At 34.9% G+C, this 21,292-nt stretch overlaps 1 protein-coding gene across 1 annotated transcript in view; it reads left to right on the top strand.

The window, feature by feature from the left end:
• ZCCHC7 (zinc finger CCHC-type containing 7) overlaps nt 1–21,292 on the top strand; it is a 156,436-nt gene that overhangs the window by 123,276 nt on the left and 11,868 nt on the right. Inside the window, exons 6-7 of the mRNA XM_034774271.1 lie at nt 549–584; nt 19,471–19,566. Coding sequence (XP_034630162.1) covers nt 549–584; nt 19,471–19,566 — 132 coding nt within the window. The remainder of the gene's footprint in view (nt 1–548; nt 585–19,470; nt 19,567–21,292) is intronic.

Raw genomic sequence — 21,292 nt, 5'->3', positions numbered from 1 at the left:
TCTGTTATGCTCCTTGTTTACATCTCATCTGACATTAGGCTACTGAGGATTATTACTTGTAACAATTATATTTTGATTAGGATTCAGACATGTACAAAAATAGCAACATAATTTTAAGTTCACTTCTGTATTAAAGCAAAGTAACTGCTGAATTCATTTCCAAAACATTATGTAGGTTTCAAATGTTACAAAACACATTCTATACCCTACATGCAGAATTTCAGTCTGCTGTGTTTGGGTTTGTTTTATAGTAATACTTGTTATGACAGTTAAGAACATGTTAGTCTCCAAAACTTCTAACCTTAAGAGAAGAAAGGGAGAGAGAAAACTGTTACTGGCTTTCTGACAATGGCAGGGAGTGTGTTAAACCAGTGTAAAATTCAATTAAACTGTCTAGCCAGGTTTTTGAAGCTGAAATGCAGACCCTTTCAGTTAAGCTTCTTATTTTCCTGTGACCGACACCGGTGGATACTGTGTTATGCCAAAACCAACAGGCTGTAAAGCACCTTGTTTCATGCTCCCAGCTGATCAATATTTTTATTTTCCAGGCTTGCCCAGAAATATGGAGGCAGTATCACCTAACAGTAAGTAGAAACACCTTTTTTATTTTCTTGTACACCCAACCTATTTACTCTTCTGTGAACTGCTGACCATAAAATATAGACAAGCATCTTCTTCAGGAAGATAATAAACATCTGAAGAGTTTTTGAACTGGAGAATGCAATAATACACTGTCCCTTTTTATACATTCTTAGAAGTTCTGATTGTATTACTAGCATAATTTAATGACTGCATCCTATCACTTTCCTCTCCATAATTGCATTTACTGTATACATTACAAAAAGAAAGTTTAATTTTATACTGGGGTATAACAGTATTCCTGTCTCATTGTTTCCCAGATTTGGTTGTCATATCCTCATATATTACAAGGCAGTTTCTTTAACTTTGATTTAAAGAACCTTACCTAGAGAATGGAATGTGAATTTATAAATAAACTTTAAAATCTTTGTACATGATTCTTAAAGAAGAAATCAACTGCCACTTCTTCTTTGGCACCTGGTTAGTTGGTCTTTAGTTATAAAAATAACTACTGCACACTACAAATAAATCATTCAGTTTTTAATTTTTTTTCTTGCATGCAAAACGCAGGGAAAATTTAAACAAACTGCACCTACATTAACTAATCTGGAGTCTGAAAACAAGATTTAACTTGTTTAAAATAATGTCTAATTGATCTACACTACAAACCTTAAATACAAAAAATATATATATACACACACACACACGTATAAAAAATTAGGCCTTGCCTATGACTTCTTTTCAACATAAGGAAAATGTGTGTTTAACTGGAATAACTTTATAACCACTGTCATCCTTGTACAATTAAAGCAGAAAAGTTTGTCCAGTACTTTTTGTTGTGCTGTGGTTTTGAGGTTTTTCTTTCAAATAAGGGAATATTGCTATAGGATGTCCTTTAAAATCTGTTCCTTGTGCCTTTTCAACATGTTGGAACTTTCTCTTTTCTGTTTTAGCAGCTAAATTTAATAGTAAAGGATATACTCTGTTGAAAATCTCTCCTGTGTTTAGGGTTTTTTTTTTTTAACATTCACTTTGGAAATCTCCATTTCTATATGCATATTTTCTTTGCTCTTAAATTACCAGATTAAAGAAGATGTAATAAGAATAGGTTTAGTTGCATTCACTTTATATTGTTGTTTGCTTTATTTATTTAAAGATACTCAAAAGAAAAAATTCAATCCTTTATAATTCTTTATGCTCCAGAAAAGGAAGTGTTAAAATGGTTTGTTAGATCCCTTATGGAACTTGGAATCTAAGAATCACATAGATGTATTTATGCAATAATGTGATGGTGAATTAGGTTTCAGCTAATATGTCAAAACATATTTTGTTGTTTGGCCTGTTTTGGACATTGAACAATTACTCAGAAAAGAGTTATAATCAACACTACAAAAAATTCTTACTTTTTAAAAGGCTAAAAACAGATTCTTCCTGGCAATCATTGACAAGCAATCTGAGCTGTTTCATCTTGAAGAATTGTAGCCAATTAATTTTCAGGGAAAGTATTTTGACTTTATACTTTCAATGGTGTGAAATTAACAATATCCACCAACAGAAGATCTACTTGGAAATTTTTGGAGCTATGCATGGAAATGTCATATTGGAAAAATTAATTAATTTAGAAAAAATAGTGCTTTGGGGTACACTGTGCTTGTGAGAGAATATTTTGAAATGTGATCAAATATACATACATATAAATATTTCCGATTTCATTACTATTTATGTAGTCCCTACCTTGTTTCTTATAAATGCCTTTGCTATTTAGTACTATAAATTATCCAGGTTTTTAATTTATGATGATATTTTGTATTTACATAGCATCTTTCGTGTGAAGATCAATTTTGACAACTACATTAATTGAAGCATAATCAGGTTATACTTTTTTTAAAACTTCACTTGACAACAGACATCGTAGACGTTTAAAATAGAGGCTATAGTTCAAGAGAATCTATATTATTTAAACTACTTAAACAGGTCAGGGTCAACTTTTGTTTTTTCACTTAAGAATTCTCTCTAGATCTAAACTGCAACAGAAGCAAATAATATCCACAGATGATGCTGAAACTGTCGTGTTAGAATAGACTTGTTGTCTATTTCTTTTACATAAGTATGACTAAAAGGTAGCAGTTGTTTGCTCTCATATAGGCATTCTACTGTTTAACTGCAGTCATCAATTTACAATTCCATCATAGTTTGTTATAAATGCAGATTTCTAAACAAATAATGCAAGAGAAGAAAAATACTTGCATTTATTATTTTTAGAGAATATGCACATATCTTTACAGGTATATGTACTAATGTTAGATTCAGGTTTTTTCACACCTTAACAATAGATATATAGCAAATTAACAACTGGGTTCAAACTGAATTTGGGAAAATTGTAAACTGATAATGTGCATAACACGTATAGACATCAACCCAAGCAGAGCAACGGTTATATTTTATACAAATATGTGTCATGTTTATGAACTTTTAAAATCACTTCTATCATACTGCTTTGCCAAAGGTCCATATAAAAATTGTGTTTAAATGCCCATACATTCTTAAAACGTTCTTAATTAATCACTCTGAAAGCTTGTTAAAAACAACAGAACCCAATTCTTGTCTCTTTGTGACGCTTTTGATGATTTTATTCATTATATGTCTCTTTTCTAAGAGGTGGACTGCCATCTATTGACTCATAGTAGCTCTTGCACTTCAGGGTAGGTTCAGTAGGAACAATGAGTACATAACAATTCCATTGCTACTGTCATGGTTGGTGTTAGGTTTTAGTTTAAACTATTACAGTTGGAAATTTTGAAACACTAAAAAAACTTTGTAATATTGTCATAAATGTCTTGCTGGCAACTTCTTTTTGTTAGAATTTCAAAAATGTTAAGGGGCAGTTGACATGGCAAAAAGAATTATGAGCAGAATATTTTAGTTTGTTCCTTGTCAGAAAAAAACAGACAATTACATTATATTAATGATGCTTAAATTTAAAGGCTCTGTGATAATCAAATGTTTATAACTGGATAGGGTTAGGTTCTTGACATTTCTTTCAACTATAACTAGAATTACTATTTAATGACCAGTTTTGATAATGATTTAAAACGTGATTAAATAATTTTCATTGTGGTTATTCTATTTATTTCTCCTTTTTTCAGAAAAAATAAAATAAAGTTGTCAACATATTTTATGGGTTTTTTCCTCTCATTGTTTCCTGCATGCAATAAATGATAGGCAGATACACAGTTCTACATTTAGCAAACTTGTTATTATGAACTCATAGTAGTAGGGTAATAATACAAGAAGTTGATTTTCAAAATCCAGTAAAAATAATATTACAATATTTTGGCCAGATATAAATAATGTTAGAATATGAAGAATCACAGTCCTACAAGAAAAGAATTTTTAAGGGCCCCTGAAACAAGTTGAGTCCTACAGTGCATTGTCCCTGAGCCTTAGGAAATCTACCTATAACTCTGACTGAAGAAATAGTATTGTCGTTTATGATTTTATTATGGTAGTAGCCAACGGCACCAATTAGGATTGGTGGCCTGGTTGTACAAGATGAGCTGCAAATACTCAGAAAGATGCAGTCTCTGATCCGAAGATCATACCATCGCTATCATCTCTTTCATATCAGGATTAGTAAAGAACACTTTCAGTCATAGCAATTCACTTTAAGAATAGCCTCTTTCTAAATTCTATCTTTCTGTTATTTTTCATTTCTGTTTATAAACTACTCACGACCCAGACTAGAAATGTATATGTGTTTGTAGAATATTTTGCTCTGGACAGATACAGGCCTAGGAAAAATCCTTCCTACTTCACTTGCAAAAATAGTCCATATTGAAGTCAGTGGAACAAACAGGATTTAACTTCTAACTTACATTTTTGGATAATTTTGTCCAGCTTTGTTGTTTGACCTAAAAATGCTCTCTATATTTAATCTGATCACCTTTCTTTTTTCCCTGTGACAGTTCCCCTTTTAGGTAACTTTGCACTTCTTGGAGACCCACACACCTACAAATACACCAAACTGATTTGTACTCAATCTTGACAGTATAGACTGTATCCTTAGATTGTGAAGTGCTTGGGACCGAGACCAGGCCTTCTGGAGAGTCTGGAAAATTCCTTGAACATAGTGAGCACTACCTTAAACAAATAATAATAGCAGATAGCCCTGTTATTATACAGCAATGTTACCCTCTTCAGAAGACAACTACTGATGTGGAGTATTTCTGAAAAAAATGCCATCCCACTTTATATGTAACTACATGCGTGTGAATCCAGTTTACTTTCACTGTGGCAGAAAAAGGCAATCCAGTGGCTGGCAGTAGAAGCTAGACAAATTCAGACTGGAAATAATGCAAACATTTTTAATGTCGAGAGTAATTAACCATTGGAACAATTTACCAAGGGTCATGGTGGGTCTCCATCACTGACCATTTTAAAATCAAGATTGGATTTTTTTTTTTTAATCTTCTCCAGAAATTATTTTTGAGAAGTTCTCTGATCTGTGCTATATAGGTCAGCTTAGATGATCACAATGGTCCCTTTTGGCCTTGGAATCTGTAAATCTATGAATAGCTTAGTGCCGTGGCTCTCAACCTTTCCAGACTACTGTACCCATGTCCGGAGTCTGATTTGTCTTGCGAACCCCGAGTTTCACCTCACTTAAAAATTACTTACTTACGAAATCAGACATAAATATACAAAAGTGCCACAGCACGCTATTATTGAAAAATTGCTTACTTACTCATTTTTACCATATATTTATAAAATAAATCAACTGTAAATAAATTTTGTATTTACGTTTCAGTGTATAATATATAGAGCAGCATAAACACATCACTGTCTCTATGAAATTTTAGTTTGTACTGACTTCGCTAGTGCTTTATACGTAGCCTGTTGTAAAACTAGGCAAATATCTAGATGAGTTGATGTATTCCCTGGAAGACCTCTGCGTACCCTTGCTTGGGAACCCCTGGCTTAGGGGGTCTACTAACGTAAGTAAAAGGAGTGGGATTCGGCTCTGTGTGTGTCTGTGGGTATAGTGTGTGTGTGTGCGTATTTTTTTAATGGAGCATTTACCTTTCAGTCAAATAAGGGATAACTATGAAAAATGTAGGACGAAGCTTATTTTTAAATAACAATCCTCAATATGTTGTTTAAGGTACAGAAGTGTATATTTCTATATGTGTGTGTTCGTTCTTTTGCATGATTCAGGCTGAAAAATGGGACAAAATATATCATATATTCACCGGATATGGGGCACAAGACATTAAGCACCAGGAAAGACATGGATAGCCACTGTAATGTTTTGGCATAAAATAAAATTTGCATTCCTGTTGTATAATTTCATTTTTTTCTGACTATGTACATTATACTTTATCGTAGCATATTGTAATCTAATGCATTCATACACTGAAGCATATAGCAAGCACAATCCAAGAATAAAATCTACATACAATAATGAAATAGAAATTAATCTTTCATATATCAGTATGGCCTTCTTCAGGAAATACACGTAGAAAGACTAAGGAAAGGTAAATTCCAGCAGATGGACAAAATATAGTTTGTTTCTTGTTTGCTAATGTATTTTCCAGATGTGTAGATATACTTTAAAAAAAAAATCCTACAGTTTTTAGGAGGGTTCTTTCCATAAGGATAGCTCATCCTTGATAATCCCTCCCTTCCTCTTCCAGTGTTCAGGCAGTAAGGGTCCCCTCCCCCATCTCCTGTCTCTGCTAGTTTCATTTGTATTACAACCCCAGTCCAAGATGGCCACCAACAGAGTTTTACAGACATCAGAATTTTTAACCAGCGGAGGCTATCGTTTAACACATTTTTTGACAATTTGTTAATCTTACTTTTAATCCACTTACATAAAAAAAGGTGAACCAGAAATTCGCTGTTTTGGCCTGTGTGCGTAAAAGACATGAAGGGACAATACATCTTTTGTGTTTAAATTTTGCGCTCCGATTTCTTTGTGTGCCATTATTACAATTCTACATGGCCTGCCACCTTTTTTCTGAAATAAAAATGTAAGCAGTCTAGCCTCAAATCAATTTAAATCCTTAAAAATGTGACTTTCAGAAAGAGTTTTTAAGATACGGCGTTTGTGAAAAAATATCTAAGCTGGAGAGTTGGAAAATTTGCAAACTAGAGAAGGCTTTGTAGGTTTTGTGCAGATGAAGGATGGGAAAAAGTATTTCGGTGGAGAGATTAAGTCTTGCTACTCTCCAGTCGTGCTGCTCTCTGACTCATGGATGGGATTGTTTGAGGCTCTTGGATCATGACTACAGTATCAACCCCTCTAGTTACCTGACCTAAGATTTCTAGAGCAGTAACTTTGTAAAGATTATGTAAATGATATTACATTTCACCAACTGATCAGTGACCTCTTCTTTTTTAAGAAAATACTGTAAAAATGACTTTTGTTGGACATAGGCTGTATATTTTTCACATACTTTGGAGACACACAGCATCCCATCACAAGTTATATGTCAAAACTCACATCGCCGTTTTACTGGATGTTTTACAGTGATGATAACCCAAAATTGCAAGGCATTTGAATTTGAAATAAGGATGTCTTTGTGATGTTCTGTGCAATAGAAAAACCAGAGCATCTGCACTTAGGAAAAAGTAGTTTATGATGTTTGGGTTGCATGAAGTTCTCACATGGCTTGAAAATTTATGCTGCAACATGCTTAGTTTAGGAGAAAGACGTTCCAACCCTTTAATAATAATTGGCAGAATTACTTTTTTTAATTATCAAATGTTTATGAAAATTTCATCCCTCCTGCTTTTACATGTGTGTGGCCTTTGGCAGATGTTTCCATGAAGGTATTATGCTTCATAAGTGTTCCATTATTTTAAAAAAATCAATCAGGAGTGGTTTGGTTTGACAGATTTATTAGTTAAAATAGAAACTTTTTTCATTTAGTTTTTGTTTTGTAGTATATTGTATTTTTTTCCTATTAATGGCTATTTCTTCCTTACTGGTGGCGACTTTTGCAAGGTTCATTCAGAGTACGTTTACTGCTGCCACAGTAGGGAACACTTAGGGCTGGTCTGATTTCCAAATAGCCAAAGTATACAAAAGGCTACCCTGATAGCTTTGAGATATAAATTAACAGTTAGATCACTCTACACATAGTGACTTTAACAGTATAATGAGTCCAAAATATATACTACAGGTATGGGTGAGATTGATTGCTAAAATGTTTGAGCATTTTCCAGTTTTTACTTTAAACTGCATTTAAAGTATTATAGGCAAAATGAATGATCTTCATAAATAATAAAAAAAGATCATGTTAAACTTTTGAATGTCTACAAACATGTATTATTTACGTACTTACCTTCTCAGGAAAATACAGTTTTAGAACTAGATGCAACTAACCGCTTATAAGAGGAAATAATTGAAGTACACAATAATCAGGTTTTGTTTTTACTACTAAAGACAGGGTAGAAAATTCCAATTGCAGGTATTTTTAAGTGGCACCCATGTTACTATGTTTGTTTGATGCTTTGCTGCTGATGCTGTTCTTAATGTCTTTCTATACCTAGGGCCGGATCCTCAGGTCATGTAAATTGTCCTAGCTGTTCAGTGGAGCACTGTCAGTTTACAGCAGCTGAGGATCTGGCCTTTAGCTGTATGCTATGTCCACTGCTAAACCACTCTGAGAATTCGTGCCGTTGTTAGAGCCTGTGAAAGTTAACCTTGTTGGAATATGACCCTGCAAGTGGCACAACAATGAACTGTCATTTATATGAACCATTTAACCATAATAGTTATTTTCTGAATATTTTCTATAATATTTTATGCTGAAACTAGGTGATTGTACGTATTAGGGCAGGGGAGTGATGTGCTACAGCTTAAGCCTTGATTATAAGTTGTGGTTTGATGTGCTGTAGGAAACAGTCCTACACCGGGAAGAGATGGATGGGCTGATCTCATTAGACCCTTTTCATTTCTAACTTCTGAGCACCTATGTACAGTAGCCCCTTGAACTATTTCCATTTGTTAAGATACATCCTTCAGTACGTCTGTGACTGCCATGTGTCTTCTGAATGCATAATAAAGATATTTAAGGAACTCTGTACTTTCTGCGGGGTGGGAGATTAGGACCCTGGCTTTACGGGCAGTGAAATTAATGTATTTTTATTTCAATTAACAATAACGCCTTTTTATTATGAAGGCTGTTGTACAACACATGTAGCTGTCCATGATCCCAATGGCAGGGCATTCATACAACTGGGAAAGGATGACAAGTACCCCAAATATTTACTAAAAACTGGAGTAGGAATTTCTGTGTTCTTAATGTCTAAACTGCCCTGTATTAATCTATCTCCATCACACATTATTTTTGTGATGCACTGGAATTATTGGATAAATAGTTACTTGCATAGAAAAAAGAATGATTAATGTTTAGATCTTATTATCAAAAGGCCTTCTCCCTCATATCACCACCAGCAACTTAATTTAACTAAAAGGATTAACATGTTACTATCATTTCTGTAAGGTTTATGGTGCTGGTGACTACTTTCACTTGTTTTGTTTTTTAAAAAATAAAAAAGATACATATAAGCATTAATTTAGCTAATTTCTATGCTGACAAGTATTAATGATTTGAACAGTAAAATAATTAGGTGGAAGATTAGTGTCAGATTTGCAGCATTTTATGTTTACAGCCTTTAGTCTGAGAGAGTATGTAATAATTCTGTGCAGTTCACCTACAGTAAAGTGTAGGTGTACATTTTCATGCTTTTTACTGTAAACGTATGCTGTTCATTGAATCTTGACATACAAGCTGTGAGTGCAGAAACCAAGTTTACTACATTTTGTTAAAATATGTGAGGTGGTGTCTGAGGTTGCTGTATGAAAAAACAAAAAATATGTTGTGGTTTTACATTGTTTTTATATAAAATCTAGGTATACATATTTTTAATTTAAAAGATTTGCATTTTGCTGTTTTAAGTGGATAAATGCCTTTGAATATTGCAAAATTAAAGCAAAAGTTTAAAAATGTAAACTGCTAACTTGAACATGGACATCCTGTTCTGATTCATAAGAATTTTGAATCATAATAAGAATGGCTCCTTTGCTTGTCAGTTGTCCACTGAGTAATGGTCTGTAACTGGTATGCTTTAGTATCATTTAAAACTACTGCACTATATCATTTAAATAATCCGCATGTTAAAAAGTCTATGAGTATTCAGTGACCCCGGAGGAGAGAATATGGTGTATTACACCAATTAGTATGTGTATTTAACTCTTTTAGTAGACATGTATAGACCATAATTGCTGTTCAGGAGCTGTGAGTTTATCTGGTCAATGAACTCAAACACATTAGACCATAACTTTCTAAAGTTGTACTTGATCATGTTACTTCTCTACAGATTGATTCCCTAAAAATATTCATTGACTTATTTCCAAGCGGTCTGTCATGTCAATAATAACAACAACACCTCTAGGTATGGCCTGTCATGTCAATGAAGAAGTTACTATCTCTGACAGATTTACCTTGGTTTTGTTTTAATTAAAAAAAAAAACATAAAAGTGATTAAAATATAACCCCAAGCTCCATATATTAGGAGTTAAAGAGCTTAGTTCCAGGTTGAATAGGCACCATTTTACTTCAGTATTCGCAAAGTCTCAGAACAGTGGGTGATCGGATTGATCACATGTGTTAAAATAAATATGTATGACAAAGTAAGAAGTCTCTTGGCTCTGAATTTTTTGGCTTCTGTGGATTGAAGTTAGACCTTCAACTTTTAACTTATTTTAGTATGTTAATTTTGTTTGCAATGTATAGTAAATTTATTCCAAAAAGCCATGACTATAACTCTCAAATGTGCATAGATATACAATATATTTTCCTTTCCTTCGGCAGTGCTTCAAGTTTAAACAGCCCATGACATTGCTGCCATTGGCTGTTTGTTTCCGCCACCACCAGGACTCTACAAACATTTTTTAAATTACTCATTTGATTTTGCAGTTTGGTCTATATCTACTTGAATGAGATATTCTCCATTAGTGCCTCATCTGTGCATCTGCAGTTGATTCTAATTGTTTTGTTATATAACTGTATCTATGATAAGTTCTCATACTATAGTTATTTAGCTGACAATGCTGACTGCACATGGCGTCTTGCTTTGTTTTTGTTCTTGACAGTGCTGTTAATTCTATTAGTAAATTGTTGCCCTTGCATTTTAAATAACCAGCAATAAAGCATACGATTTCTCAGAAACAGCAGGTTGCCATAATGGTTCTAAAATGTTAGGGTTTATATTATTTTCTGTCTATAAAGAGATTGAATTTAAATTATTCTATTTATTTAGATATACTGGATTTGACAGTGGTATATGCTTTTGGTTTGACTTTTTGATGGGCAGCCCAAAGAACCTGGTTAAACGAGATGCTGCTTTTCTGATGGTGGTACAGGAGTGTTAGAGGGGGAGGCAGAGGGCATAGAAGTTTTCAGAAGGATGATTTGGGGACATGATTACTATCAGTGCAGTTTTGATTTAATTGATGTTGGAGGAAATTAAAATATTTTCTGTTTTGTTTTAAGAAACTTTAGACTAGCTAGTCAAAGTGCCCCAAGTCATGTTACAAAGTAAAATCTAGCTACAGGTATTAAGACTTTTTCAATAAAAATGGATATATGGGAAAGACATTTAAACACCATATGAAGTTTCAAAGAAGTTCACGTACAGATTGGTTTGAATTTGACCAGGGATTATCTTCACTACATGTATCAAATATTTCCTTAAAGGCAATTTATAGTTACCAGGAGCTCATTGCATAGGCAAATGAAAATAAGTACAAAGTTTCTGTCTGGGATATATGTGGTATTTTTAAAGGGGGAATGCCCAAGGAATGTAGCTATCAAATTGTAGACGCTGCTTCCTGCCAAATGAACATTAACTTGGATAGTTAGTAATCATATTGGTCTTTGCCAGTGCCAAAGTTATAAGGAAATGACCTTGTCTTTTTAATAGTCTGATTATTTAAATGCACTGTATGCCTTCACTCATCAATACAATCAAAGGCAATACAGATTGACAGCTAGTTGATGTATCATTAACATAGGAATCTTTAGTTATAATTTGTTCCTCCTGAGTTTCTGATGTCAAGATAACACTCCAAAAACACAGCTAGACATTCTCTCAGAATCAGTTGTATTCAAGTACTACTATAATAGGCTTGGTTTTCATATTCTGCCATATTTTAAAGAAATAATTCCTTTTCTGAAAAAAGCTTTACTTGTGGTTAAGGGTGTTCCAGTAGAACAGATATAGTTTAGAGGGGGGGGAAGGAAGCTGTAAATCATTTAGAATGACAGTAAAAATTAAAACCCTGGGGTTTGTTTGGCTCCCCAGCGTATTAGCTAATAAATATAACCAAGCTTCAGTTCTGTTCAACTCCTAATTTTACAAGCATTGGAAATGTTTGTGTTCAGATTAATGTATAAATGCTTGTGTAAACATGCATATTCTTAATAGTGTGAGTGCATATTATGTATATGTCTATATATTGTGTGTGTGTGTGTGTGCATGAGTGTATAAATGCATTTGATAGCGACAGTAATAAACATTCAAATAAAATATACAGGGATCCATATATGTCTCCTCCCCCTCCCTCCACTCCCCCTTTCCTCCCTCCACCCCCACCCCACATCAAAGCTTGTGGTCCTTTTCCATCCTTGTACTAAAAGGTTTCTTTGTAAGCCAGGCCATTTGTCCGTCATTGTTTGGGATCCAAACAGTAGTAAAATACCCTGTCACCGATCCAGAGTGCTGTGAATGGCAGCTCCTCTCCGGACAATTGGCGGAGGTGCCTAGAAATATTCCGGAGAGGATTATTTAACCTTTCAATTTAGGGGGCACAAAGCCTGGCTGATTAATGAACTTTCTGATGGGTGCTGATAAGCGGATCTATTTCTTTATTTCCTCTAAGAGTGATTCCTTCTCCTGCCTCATATTACTATAATCTTAAACAGAAAATGTGGCAAATAGATTAAAAAACAGCACTAAAGAGTTTATCTGGCTGGCAAACTGAAGGAGCTAAATTAAAATTGGTAATGAAAGCAGTGGCTGAGCCCAGTATATGGTTTTTAAATGCGCTGTGTATTTTGAAGAGACTTATTCTCCAGCTTGCCTGGTAATGACTGCTTTTGGTGCACAGTCCGGGGTTGGCTTCTGTTATCCCCCCCCAAAAAAATGAGTTGTGTTATCTGGATGACTGCAGACACATATGCATCCCCCTTTCTCACTGCATGGGCAGACAAGGTCGATAGCATTACAAGGTATTTGTGGCAGTGCTTGTTTCAGTTTTCAGAGCTGCCAGTTTCCAGCCAGATTTGAATTACAAAAGAAGAAGCTGGCATGAAAATTGAAAGGGTTTATCGGCTAGTCTGAAGCCTCATAGCACATTGCTTATTTATGCAGTCCATTTGCACCAAGAAATATAAAAAGGAAATACATTTTAAAAATAAGGTCATAAAGACCCAGATATGTTTAAGATGGCAAATAAAATATAGATCCCTATAATATCTTTCAGAAAACGATTTCACTTAATGTTGCACATTACTTCAGAGGAGCATTTATGTTACTGTCATAAATTTGTGCATTTGTGTCACCATATAGGTAGTCTCTGGGGATTAAGAAGGAAGCCTTTGCTAACTTACTTTAAAATTAAAATAGAGGAAAGATAGGTCTGTAGATTGAGAGCTACATAGGAAATAGTTGAAATTTCATGCACCACCCTATTTAAATACCATTTTGCATTCCGTGTAAAATTAGCCATGGACCAGTGAATAAATGCCACCACCTTTGGAGAAAATTGGGATGCTTTTTAAGCCAGGAAGATTTTGGAGCATTCAGGGAGTGAATTGCTGTTATCCATACTGTCTTGCATATATTCATTGTTCTGAACTTACTGAAGATTTTTTTTGTCCATTTTACAGAAGCGACATCCTAAATTAATATTTTAGAGATTTTCCCTATTCGTAAGAGTATCAAAAGATTACATTCATTTTTTTCATATGTATCATTTTCTAGTTTTTGTCTCTTGGTTTCATCTTTTCACACCATGAATTGTAGCTGCCATTTGCATCTATTTAAAATACATTATATAAATGTCTACTTCTGTAGAAGACTATCATGTATTACCCCTTGTATTGTGCATTGAACAAGTTATATTTCTCCTTGTGGTTATTTGCAAGTGTTTGCTTTTCCAGACTATCCAATTAAAAAAAAAATCTAGTCATTGATTTGTGACTTACTAGATATCATTTACAGAAAATATAACTGCATAATTCACTCTGCTTTAGTAACACTTATTTCATTGTTTCTGCTACGTAGCCTAATTTTCTGAGGTTTATAAACACACCTAAATATACTCATTCACAAGATATAACTTGTGAGAAGAGGTCACAAGGCAGGTGCAATTTAAAAAAGAAAAAATTAATGGTTGGTGGATTTGAACAACGAATTTTTGAATGTGTACAGTTTTAAAATGGCTAAAATCTAAGACATAAATTTGGCAAGGAATTGGTCCACTAAAATAGTCTAATTGCTTTGGTGGTTGTGAGATTTTTAAGCCAAAATATTTAAGTTATGTACTTCACCTGCATACTAAACATGCTCTGTACATTTTTTTCATGAATTTTCATAAGGATTTTTACTACGTAGCATGTGTGACTTAATGATGCAATCACGCGATAGACTAGGAATGCTCTAAAGGAGACGTTCCGGTCTGTTGTGTACATAATACACGTTTCAAAAATCTGCCTAATTAAGGAATTACCCAGTGGAGTGGAAGTCTGTTGGGTACATGACATGGTTTAAAAAAAAATCTTAGTATAATTACGACATTACATGTTAGCTGTTACTGGCAGTTTTGAATGTAAGGGAATGACCTATAGTTGCTATTGCTTCTGCTAAAATATAAATAGATTACGATCTGTTTTTAAAGAGAAATGAAATACGCTTTTACATTAATGCAGTTGTTGTGTCACTTCCCTTGTTGTGTTTTGCCTCACTGTAGTGACATCTGTAGTATGTAATGATACAGTCAGACCCTCGTGCCTTGGTCTCAGAAAGCAGGCTGATGTAAATCATTTACACAGTTTCACATTTCCTTACTTGTCTTTTTGAGTCACACATTTAGGGCCTACAGCTGCAGTCCTGATGCAAAACACACTCATTGACTTCAATGGGAGGTTTGCCTGAGTAAGGACTGCAGGATCATCTGTGTTGCCTAGATGAAGGTTTTTTTCTGATTAATTAGCAGTTGCATTGTTGAGCACTAGAGAGAGAAAATACTCTCTCAGTAGAATGAAGTGAGGAATAGCAGCAGAAAACAGAATCTGCCAGTGAGATGGAAACGTAACAATTGCCATACCGGATCATCCCATCTAGTCCCAGTATTTTTTGACCAGCAGAGGCCAGTGCCAGATGCTTTAGCAGTGGTACAAGAAAACTTGCAGTGGGCAGTTATATAGGATAAGCTGTATAGATAGTTTCCAGAGAGTTTGTGTGCTGGGTGCTAAAGTGGACTCTACCTACAGTGTTGTTTGGTGTACTCAGGAAAATAGGCATTAGCCTTAAAACAGAGGTAGAATGGTGGCTGGTAAAAACTGATCGGTGTAAGAAGACCGTGACCTTGGTTTCAGCTAAAGTTATTAATAGGCAGTTGAAACTTTTCACATTTTACTCAACTGTCAAAATCATTCCATTAGGTATTTGTGGATCATAATAGACTTGGTTCTTTGGATGGGGTTCTCTCTGATAATCAAGTGGGAATCCTATATCTTAAATTATGTTTTCATGCAGTTTATTACAGAATAATGTGGCTTGGAAGGACTTTGTAAATGTCAGGTCTAAACTTTATTTAATCATCGCAGTTCTATGCATTATTCAAGTTGGATATGTGTGTTTGTATAAATTTGAGTTATGGAGTATGCAGTTAAGCACTGTATTTTCCTTTAAAAGTGACATTATGTGCTTGACTGTGAAATGAATATACTTGTCAAAAATGCAATGTTCAATTCACATAGCATATTCTAGTGTAGTTTGGTCTGTGTGTGTGTAATCACACACATGCATTAATATAAAACTGAGACTAGAAGATTCTCTTTAATTAGTGAGATTTAGTCAGATTGCATATCCTAGGTAGTAATGAGCTTCATATAAGCAAACCCTCATTGGATCAAAGTCAGTTTAGATAAGGGCAGCTCAAGGTCACAGAGGGAGCTGCCCAGCAGGCCAATTTGCATAAAAAATTACTGTCAGAAATAGGCCACTGAGGCAGCCCTGGCATTTTGATCTCTTGGCCTTTGTCATGGAGATTCCTGGTTGAGAAGGGAGGACGGCCAGTGTCCCAGATAATGATTAACTGTTTTAATGGCATTCATTCATTCATTCCGCACTAACTACTCATGCAGAAAAAAGGGTTATGTAAAATGACATTAGAAGAAAAATCATTTGTAATCGTTGCATCGGGCTGCACTTTGAGGAGACATTAGGAGTAAATCCGTGGCGTGGTAGGCTTATGCTTTATCTTCTGATATTTACTGAGTTTACTGGTGCATGAAAAGCTTTCAGCAAGAATAGCAGATGGGATGGACCTTTCATAGGTAATACTATCTACCAGGTTATTACTTCTATATATTGATAGTGAAGTAATCTCCTAGATATCACCCTACAAATATAGATTATTTAAATGTTTGTAACAAAAAAAATAACATAGAGGAGCTACTTTCACGAATGCTTTATTTTGTACCCATTGGATTGGAGTCCTTAGATGCTTTTTTAAACCTTAAATAATAAGAAAATAGAGGGCTTAAAAACATACAGGTTCCCCTTGTGTTTGGCTTTTGGAAAGCCGTAGAGATGTGTATAGTTGTAATCTGAACTGTAAGTATTCGGTTTAATTTGTCTCCTTAAATCTGACCTTTTCTATTTGCTAAACACAAGGGAATGTTGTGTGGAGCTTTTTTCGTGTCACATGAGCATACATTCCTAATGCAGTGAATACTCTCAAGGATTCTTGTTAGACCTTGTACAGTACAATAAGAAAAGCTTAACATCCCTCTCTTTCCGTCACTGAGTTCTGATGTACAATTGTTTTCTAATGAGGTAAGACCTATTCAGAGTGCCATCCTCTTTTCTTAGTAGCATGGTGTACTATAGTTGTTTAAAAGATAGCATACCGATAACATTTATCATAGTAATTAAAGTTTTCAGTTCAAAGTGTTATTCAGATTAACATCCAGACGTTTATCAGTCAAGTCAGCAGTACATGAACTTCTGAGGAGAGCTGTCAGAGGCTGTAACTGCTAAGAACTTCAAGTACTAGTGTTGACCCATCTTTAAATAGAAGAAAAGACACAAACTACAGAAGTACACACATAATTTATGAGCTGGGAGGATTACTTTTATCTTGAACTCTAAGATTTAACTACTGGATTAGAGTGAAGGAGTCTATAAGTACTTTTTATTTATTCATTTAGTCATATAAATTACTAGCATTATCACTGGCAGACATGCTAAATTCTATGCTAGCAGTATCATTCTGATCCTTAAATCTGGTGTTTATTTAACAAATCGTATCTCAAGAGAGAAGAAACCCTGATTTTTCTTTTTCAGAAGAAAGTGATGTTGTTTTAAGCTTCCTGTAAATTTTAATAGAGATTTTTAAATACAATAACAGTAGTCTAAATTGTTTTATTGGCTAAATCCATGTAACACCATTTGACAGTTCAAGGTGTAAAACCCCACTAACATTGTAACAGATACTTTGAGATTAACGTATATGTGTCTCTGATGTGTCACAGTTGCAATTTCACATTCCAAATACATCACAAACTATAAGAATAAGACCATTTAATCAGATTTCTCCAATTGAAATATAACCCTTTTAAGGTTTACCGGTAATAGAAATATAGAGTCATTTGTAATATAATGCATTTGATCTTCTCATGACAGATACACTCCACAGATATTCTAGATGAAGAGTTCTCTCTAGTAGACAAGTGGTGACTGAAGTAACCAGAGATAGTGACCTGTTGCAGTTTCTTGGTCGCATCACAACGTGAGCTTCAATTGACATAAGCCTAGAAAACGGCTTTCATACACATAAATTCTGTATGACGGCAAAGGGAGAAGGATCCAGATTATATAATTTATTTCTACTTCTAAGGAACTCTGTATTAGAACCTATGGAACTTTATTTCCCATGAGTGGCAGGGCATTCGATCCAAAAACTGGAGCTGGCCAAACCTACTAAGGTTGAAGGCTTTGCACACCTCCTATTCAAAAACAGTTCGAATTTATGATTTTTTTTTTCCTATAAATTAAATCTGAGGAGAGTTTTTTAGCCTGTTCTATGTAGTAGAAAGAATGTCCAAAAAGCTAGGCTGGCACAAGTGAGTGGCCTGAACACATTATTACTAGCTCTATATCTTATCTACAGAGAGTGACAGACTATATATATTTGTTGTTTTATATGAGATTTTGTCTTTGTGCTCCTTTTGTCACAAACACTGGTTTTCATTCTCTCTGATTTTTGCTCCATGTTTATACTGTTTTTCATTGGACATGTCCCTTCTCTGATTCTTTATTCAGTGTGTAATGAATGAAATGTGAACTGAGTTACATGAATATGAAGCACGCTTTTAAAGCCATATGGGTTCAAAATGTGGTGAAACAAGCTTGTCCTGTCCTAAAAAAATGTGGTCAGATGCATAAAAGATGATCAAGGAATAATCCTGTAGTTTCTATCTATTTTACAAGCATCACTATAATTCCTCTGTAAAGAAAGAATATACAGTGGCATTAGAAGTATTAGTGGGAGGTAAACACAATGAGAGGTTTGAAAGAAAAAAGCATCCCTTGCAATAAAAAATATTGGTGAGTTCTTTGAAATCGCACACATTTTCCCGTGTTCCACTAGAATGAATAATAAAGGAAAATATGTGGCGCTTTAAATTAATTGGATTCTGTTTTGACCAGTTTTCATAGAACCTTTATTCCATCCCCCTTCCTCGGCAGATATGCCAACTCTGATTAAACAAGGGTTTTGTTTTTTATTGTTTTTTATTGAATAAGTGTGTGTTTATAACCTAGAACATATACATGTGTGCTCATACATGCCCTTCAAAATGTATGTGGTGGTACTCTGAGCAAAGTTATTATTTATTGGCTCTGGATTTAAAAAATAAAGCTGCCTGACCCATTGAGTTCAGTTTAGTGTTCCAAATCTTTCTTTGCGTTAAAAAATTGTTCTGACTTCAAACAGCTAAACACAATAATTTAATTTGGTGTTTGGTGCAGATTCAGATCCACTAGATTGACTTGAAAATTGACATTGGCAGATTCTGTTCAGCGACTGAGCGGAGGGGGCAGGGGAGGTGGAGGGTGAGAGGAAATGTGAGTGTGGTAGATTTAGACTGTGTATCTCTCTCAGAAGACCTTCCCCATATTGCCTTAAGTGAGTCCTGCTGGGAGGGACTAGTTTTGCAATACACAAACGCTCCTATCCAGCTGGTGGATGTAATATCTGATGGCCCTGGTTGTTCCCTGAGGATAGTGGGACATCTGCAAAAAAAAGAGAGAGAGAAATCAGCAGCCTACTTTCCTGTATTGAGAGTCGAAATAAAATGGCTGTATGGAATTGACATTGAAGTTTCCTGTCCCATTTGATTTTGGTGATCAAGGTTTAATTTGCTCTGTAATATTACAGTAACACAAGCAACTTGCTCCTTTTTCCAAACTTCTTGCTTGCAGCTGGAACGCTGTTGATTTAGACAGCTTTTTGTTAAGATTATTTTAATTGTAATTCAACATTTGGAATTCACCAGACCTAATTCTCACCTGTTTTCCACATTGCAGACCAGACCAGGATCAATCAAGAAGTCCAGTTCGTATTCTGAGCATTCTGCTTTGGTGTACTGCTACAACTGCTCCCAGAAAGGACATTATGGATATGTAAGTCTCAGTAGTCTCTGGCTAAATGTTAAATGTATCCGTCTTATACATATGCTTATCTTCACTCTGGTGTGTGGTTGGGGGAATGAGCTGAAAGACTCACACTAGCAGTGTAGAAAGAACAACGCTAATTAAATATTTGTGATCTTGCAGCATTGTTAAAAATAATTGGATGCCACTGTAAAATGATGTGGATCAGATAAAAGAAGAAACACCTTAGGCTAATTTTTAAAAACGTGTGTGTGCGTGCATGTGTGTGTTACAGAGAGAGATAGCATATATATGGAAGAAATGGATAGTTGCTGAAGGCATTTAACCTTAAGTTCTCCTGTGGGTGTGGGGTGGAATATTGTTGAAATGTTCAGTCTCTCCACTTTAGTCAGCCAGACTATTTCAAATTGGCAGGATTTGGTACTCCCAGTTGTTCTGACATTGGGATAGGTCTATATTAAAGTACCATAGAAGGAGTCCCAAAACCATGCCTTGAAGCAGTGCCATCTGATTAGAAATTCCCCCTCCCCAGCCAACTTTCCAGGCCATTTAACCACCAGTTTCCATACAGAAAAAATGGATGGTTTCTAACCTGTAACTTAATATCTCTTATTGAGTTTCATATAATTTCTTTATTAGGGAACAAATTTTGCAGGATGATGAGGGCATTTAGCACCTTACAGGATCAGTTCCTTGATATATATTTTGATTGTCAGTATCCTTACACAACAGGTGGAGCTCTGCACCTGTAGACACACAAAACAGGTGCTGTTGTCTTAGCTTTGCTGTGAAATATGTCCGGGGGAAATTTTGCAATGAGAAACAATATTGATAGAAAATCCGCATTCCTAGTGTCTTGAAAGCTTTAGGTTCATGCTTTTCTAAAGCTTATGGATAGTATTCACCCAAACCCTCCTTCCTGCCTTCCTTCCTAACTGTCGTACATGTCCACTTAGGCACAACATTTGCCATGTTTTTCAGCATCACAAACAGAATGGGGTATGTTGTTTTCAAGGAGTTTCAATCCTCGTATGAAATGGTATGGGGACATAAGGCAGTTAAAGGTCAGTCAGGCTAATTAGGGCTACCCCCCAGCAGACTTAAAAGTTAAATGAAGAACTTTAAAATTGGTGCACAACTTTACTTGGAGCCAATGTAAAGATTTCTAGATTGGAGTGCTGTATTGTGACAAACATGTACTGTTAGGAAATCTGCTACACTTTGGATAAAGTGTGTCCTTGGGGGTGGGGAGGGACCCCAGAAAATAGGCAACTGCAATAATCCAATCTAGATAAAATATGAACATTAGTCATCAGCCCTATGTCATTCATATTGAGCAGCAGTCTCACAAGCTTGGCAGTAGTTCTCAGATGGTACAAAACGGTCTGCCTAATGATAGATCTAAGGTTCAAGTCATCTGTTTTAAGATGAATTGATAAATCTGCTGATAGTATGACACGCCAACATTTATTCCTGTAGTTTGTTCTGTCGTTGCTCAATCTAGGATTTCAGACTTTAATGATCAGAACCTTCTACAAAGGAAATGTTTAAATTATTGGTCACATTTCTTATCTATAAACAGAATAAAGTCCAAACCAGTAAAATATATATATACTTGGTGCTTTAAAAGACCTTATATCACAAAGTTGAAAATAATTACAAGCTGAAACATTTGGGAGAAAAAATTTAAACAGAAAACGTGAATGATAATTGGGAAGTGTTAAAATGTTCTTGA

The sequence above is a fragment of the Trachemys scripta genome, chromosome 6 (assembly GCF_013100865.1).
Source record: "Trachemys scripta elegans isolate TJP31775 chromosome 6, CAS_Tse_1.0, whole genome shotgun sequence".
NCBI classification, from domain to species: Eukaryota; Metazoa; Chordata; order Testudines; family Emydidae; genus Trachemys; species Trachemys scripta.
Note: the sequence above shows the minus strand (reverse complement) of the source record. Positions and strands in the feature narration are given on the sequence as shown.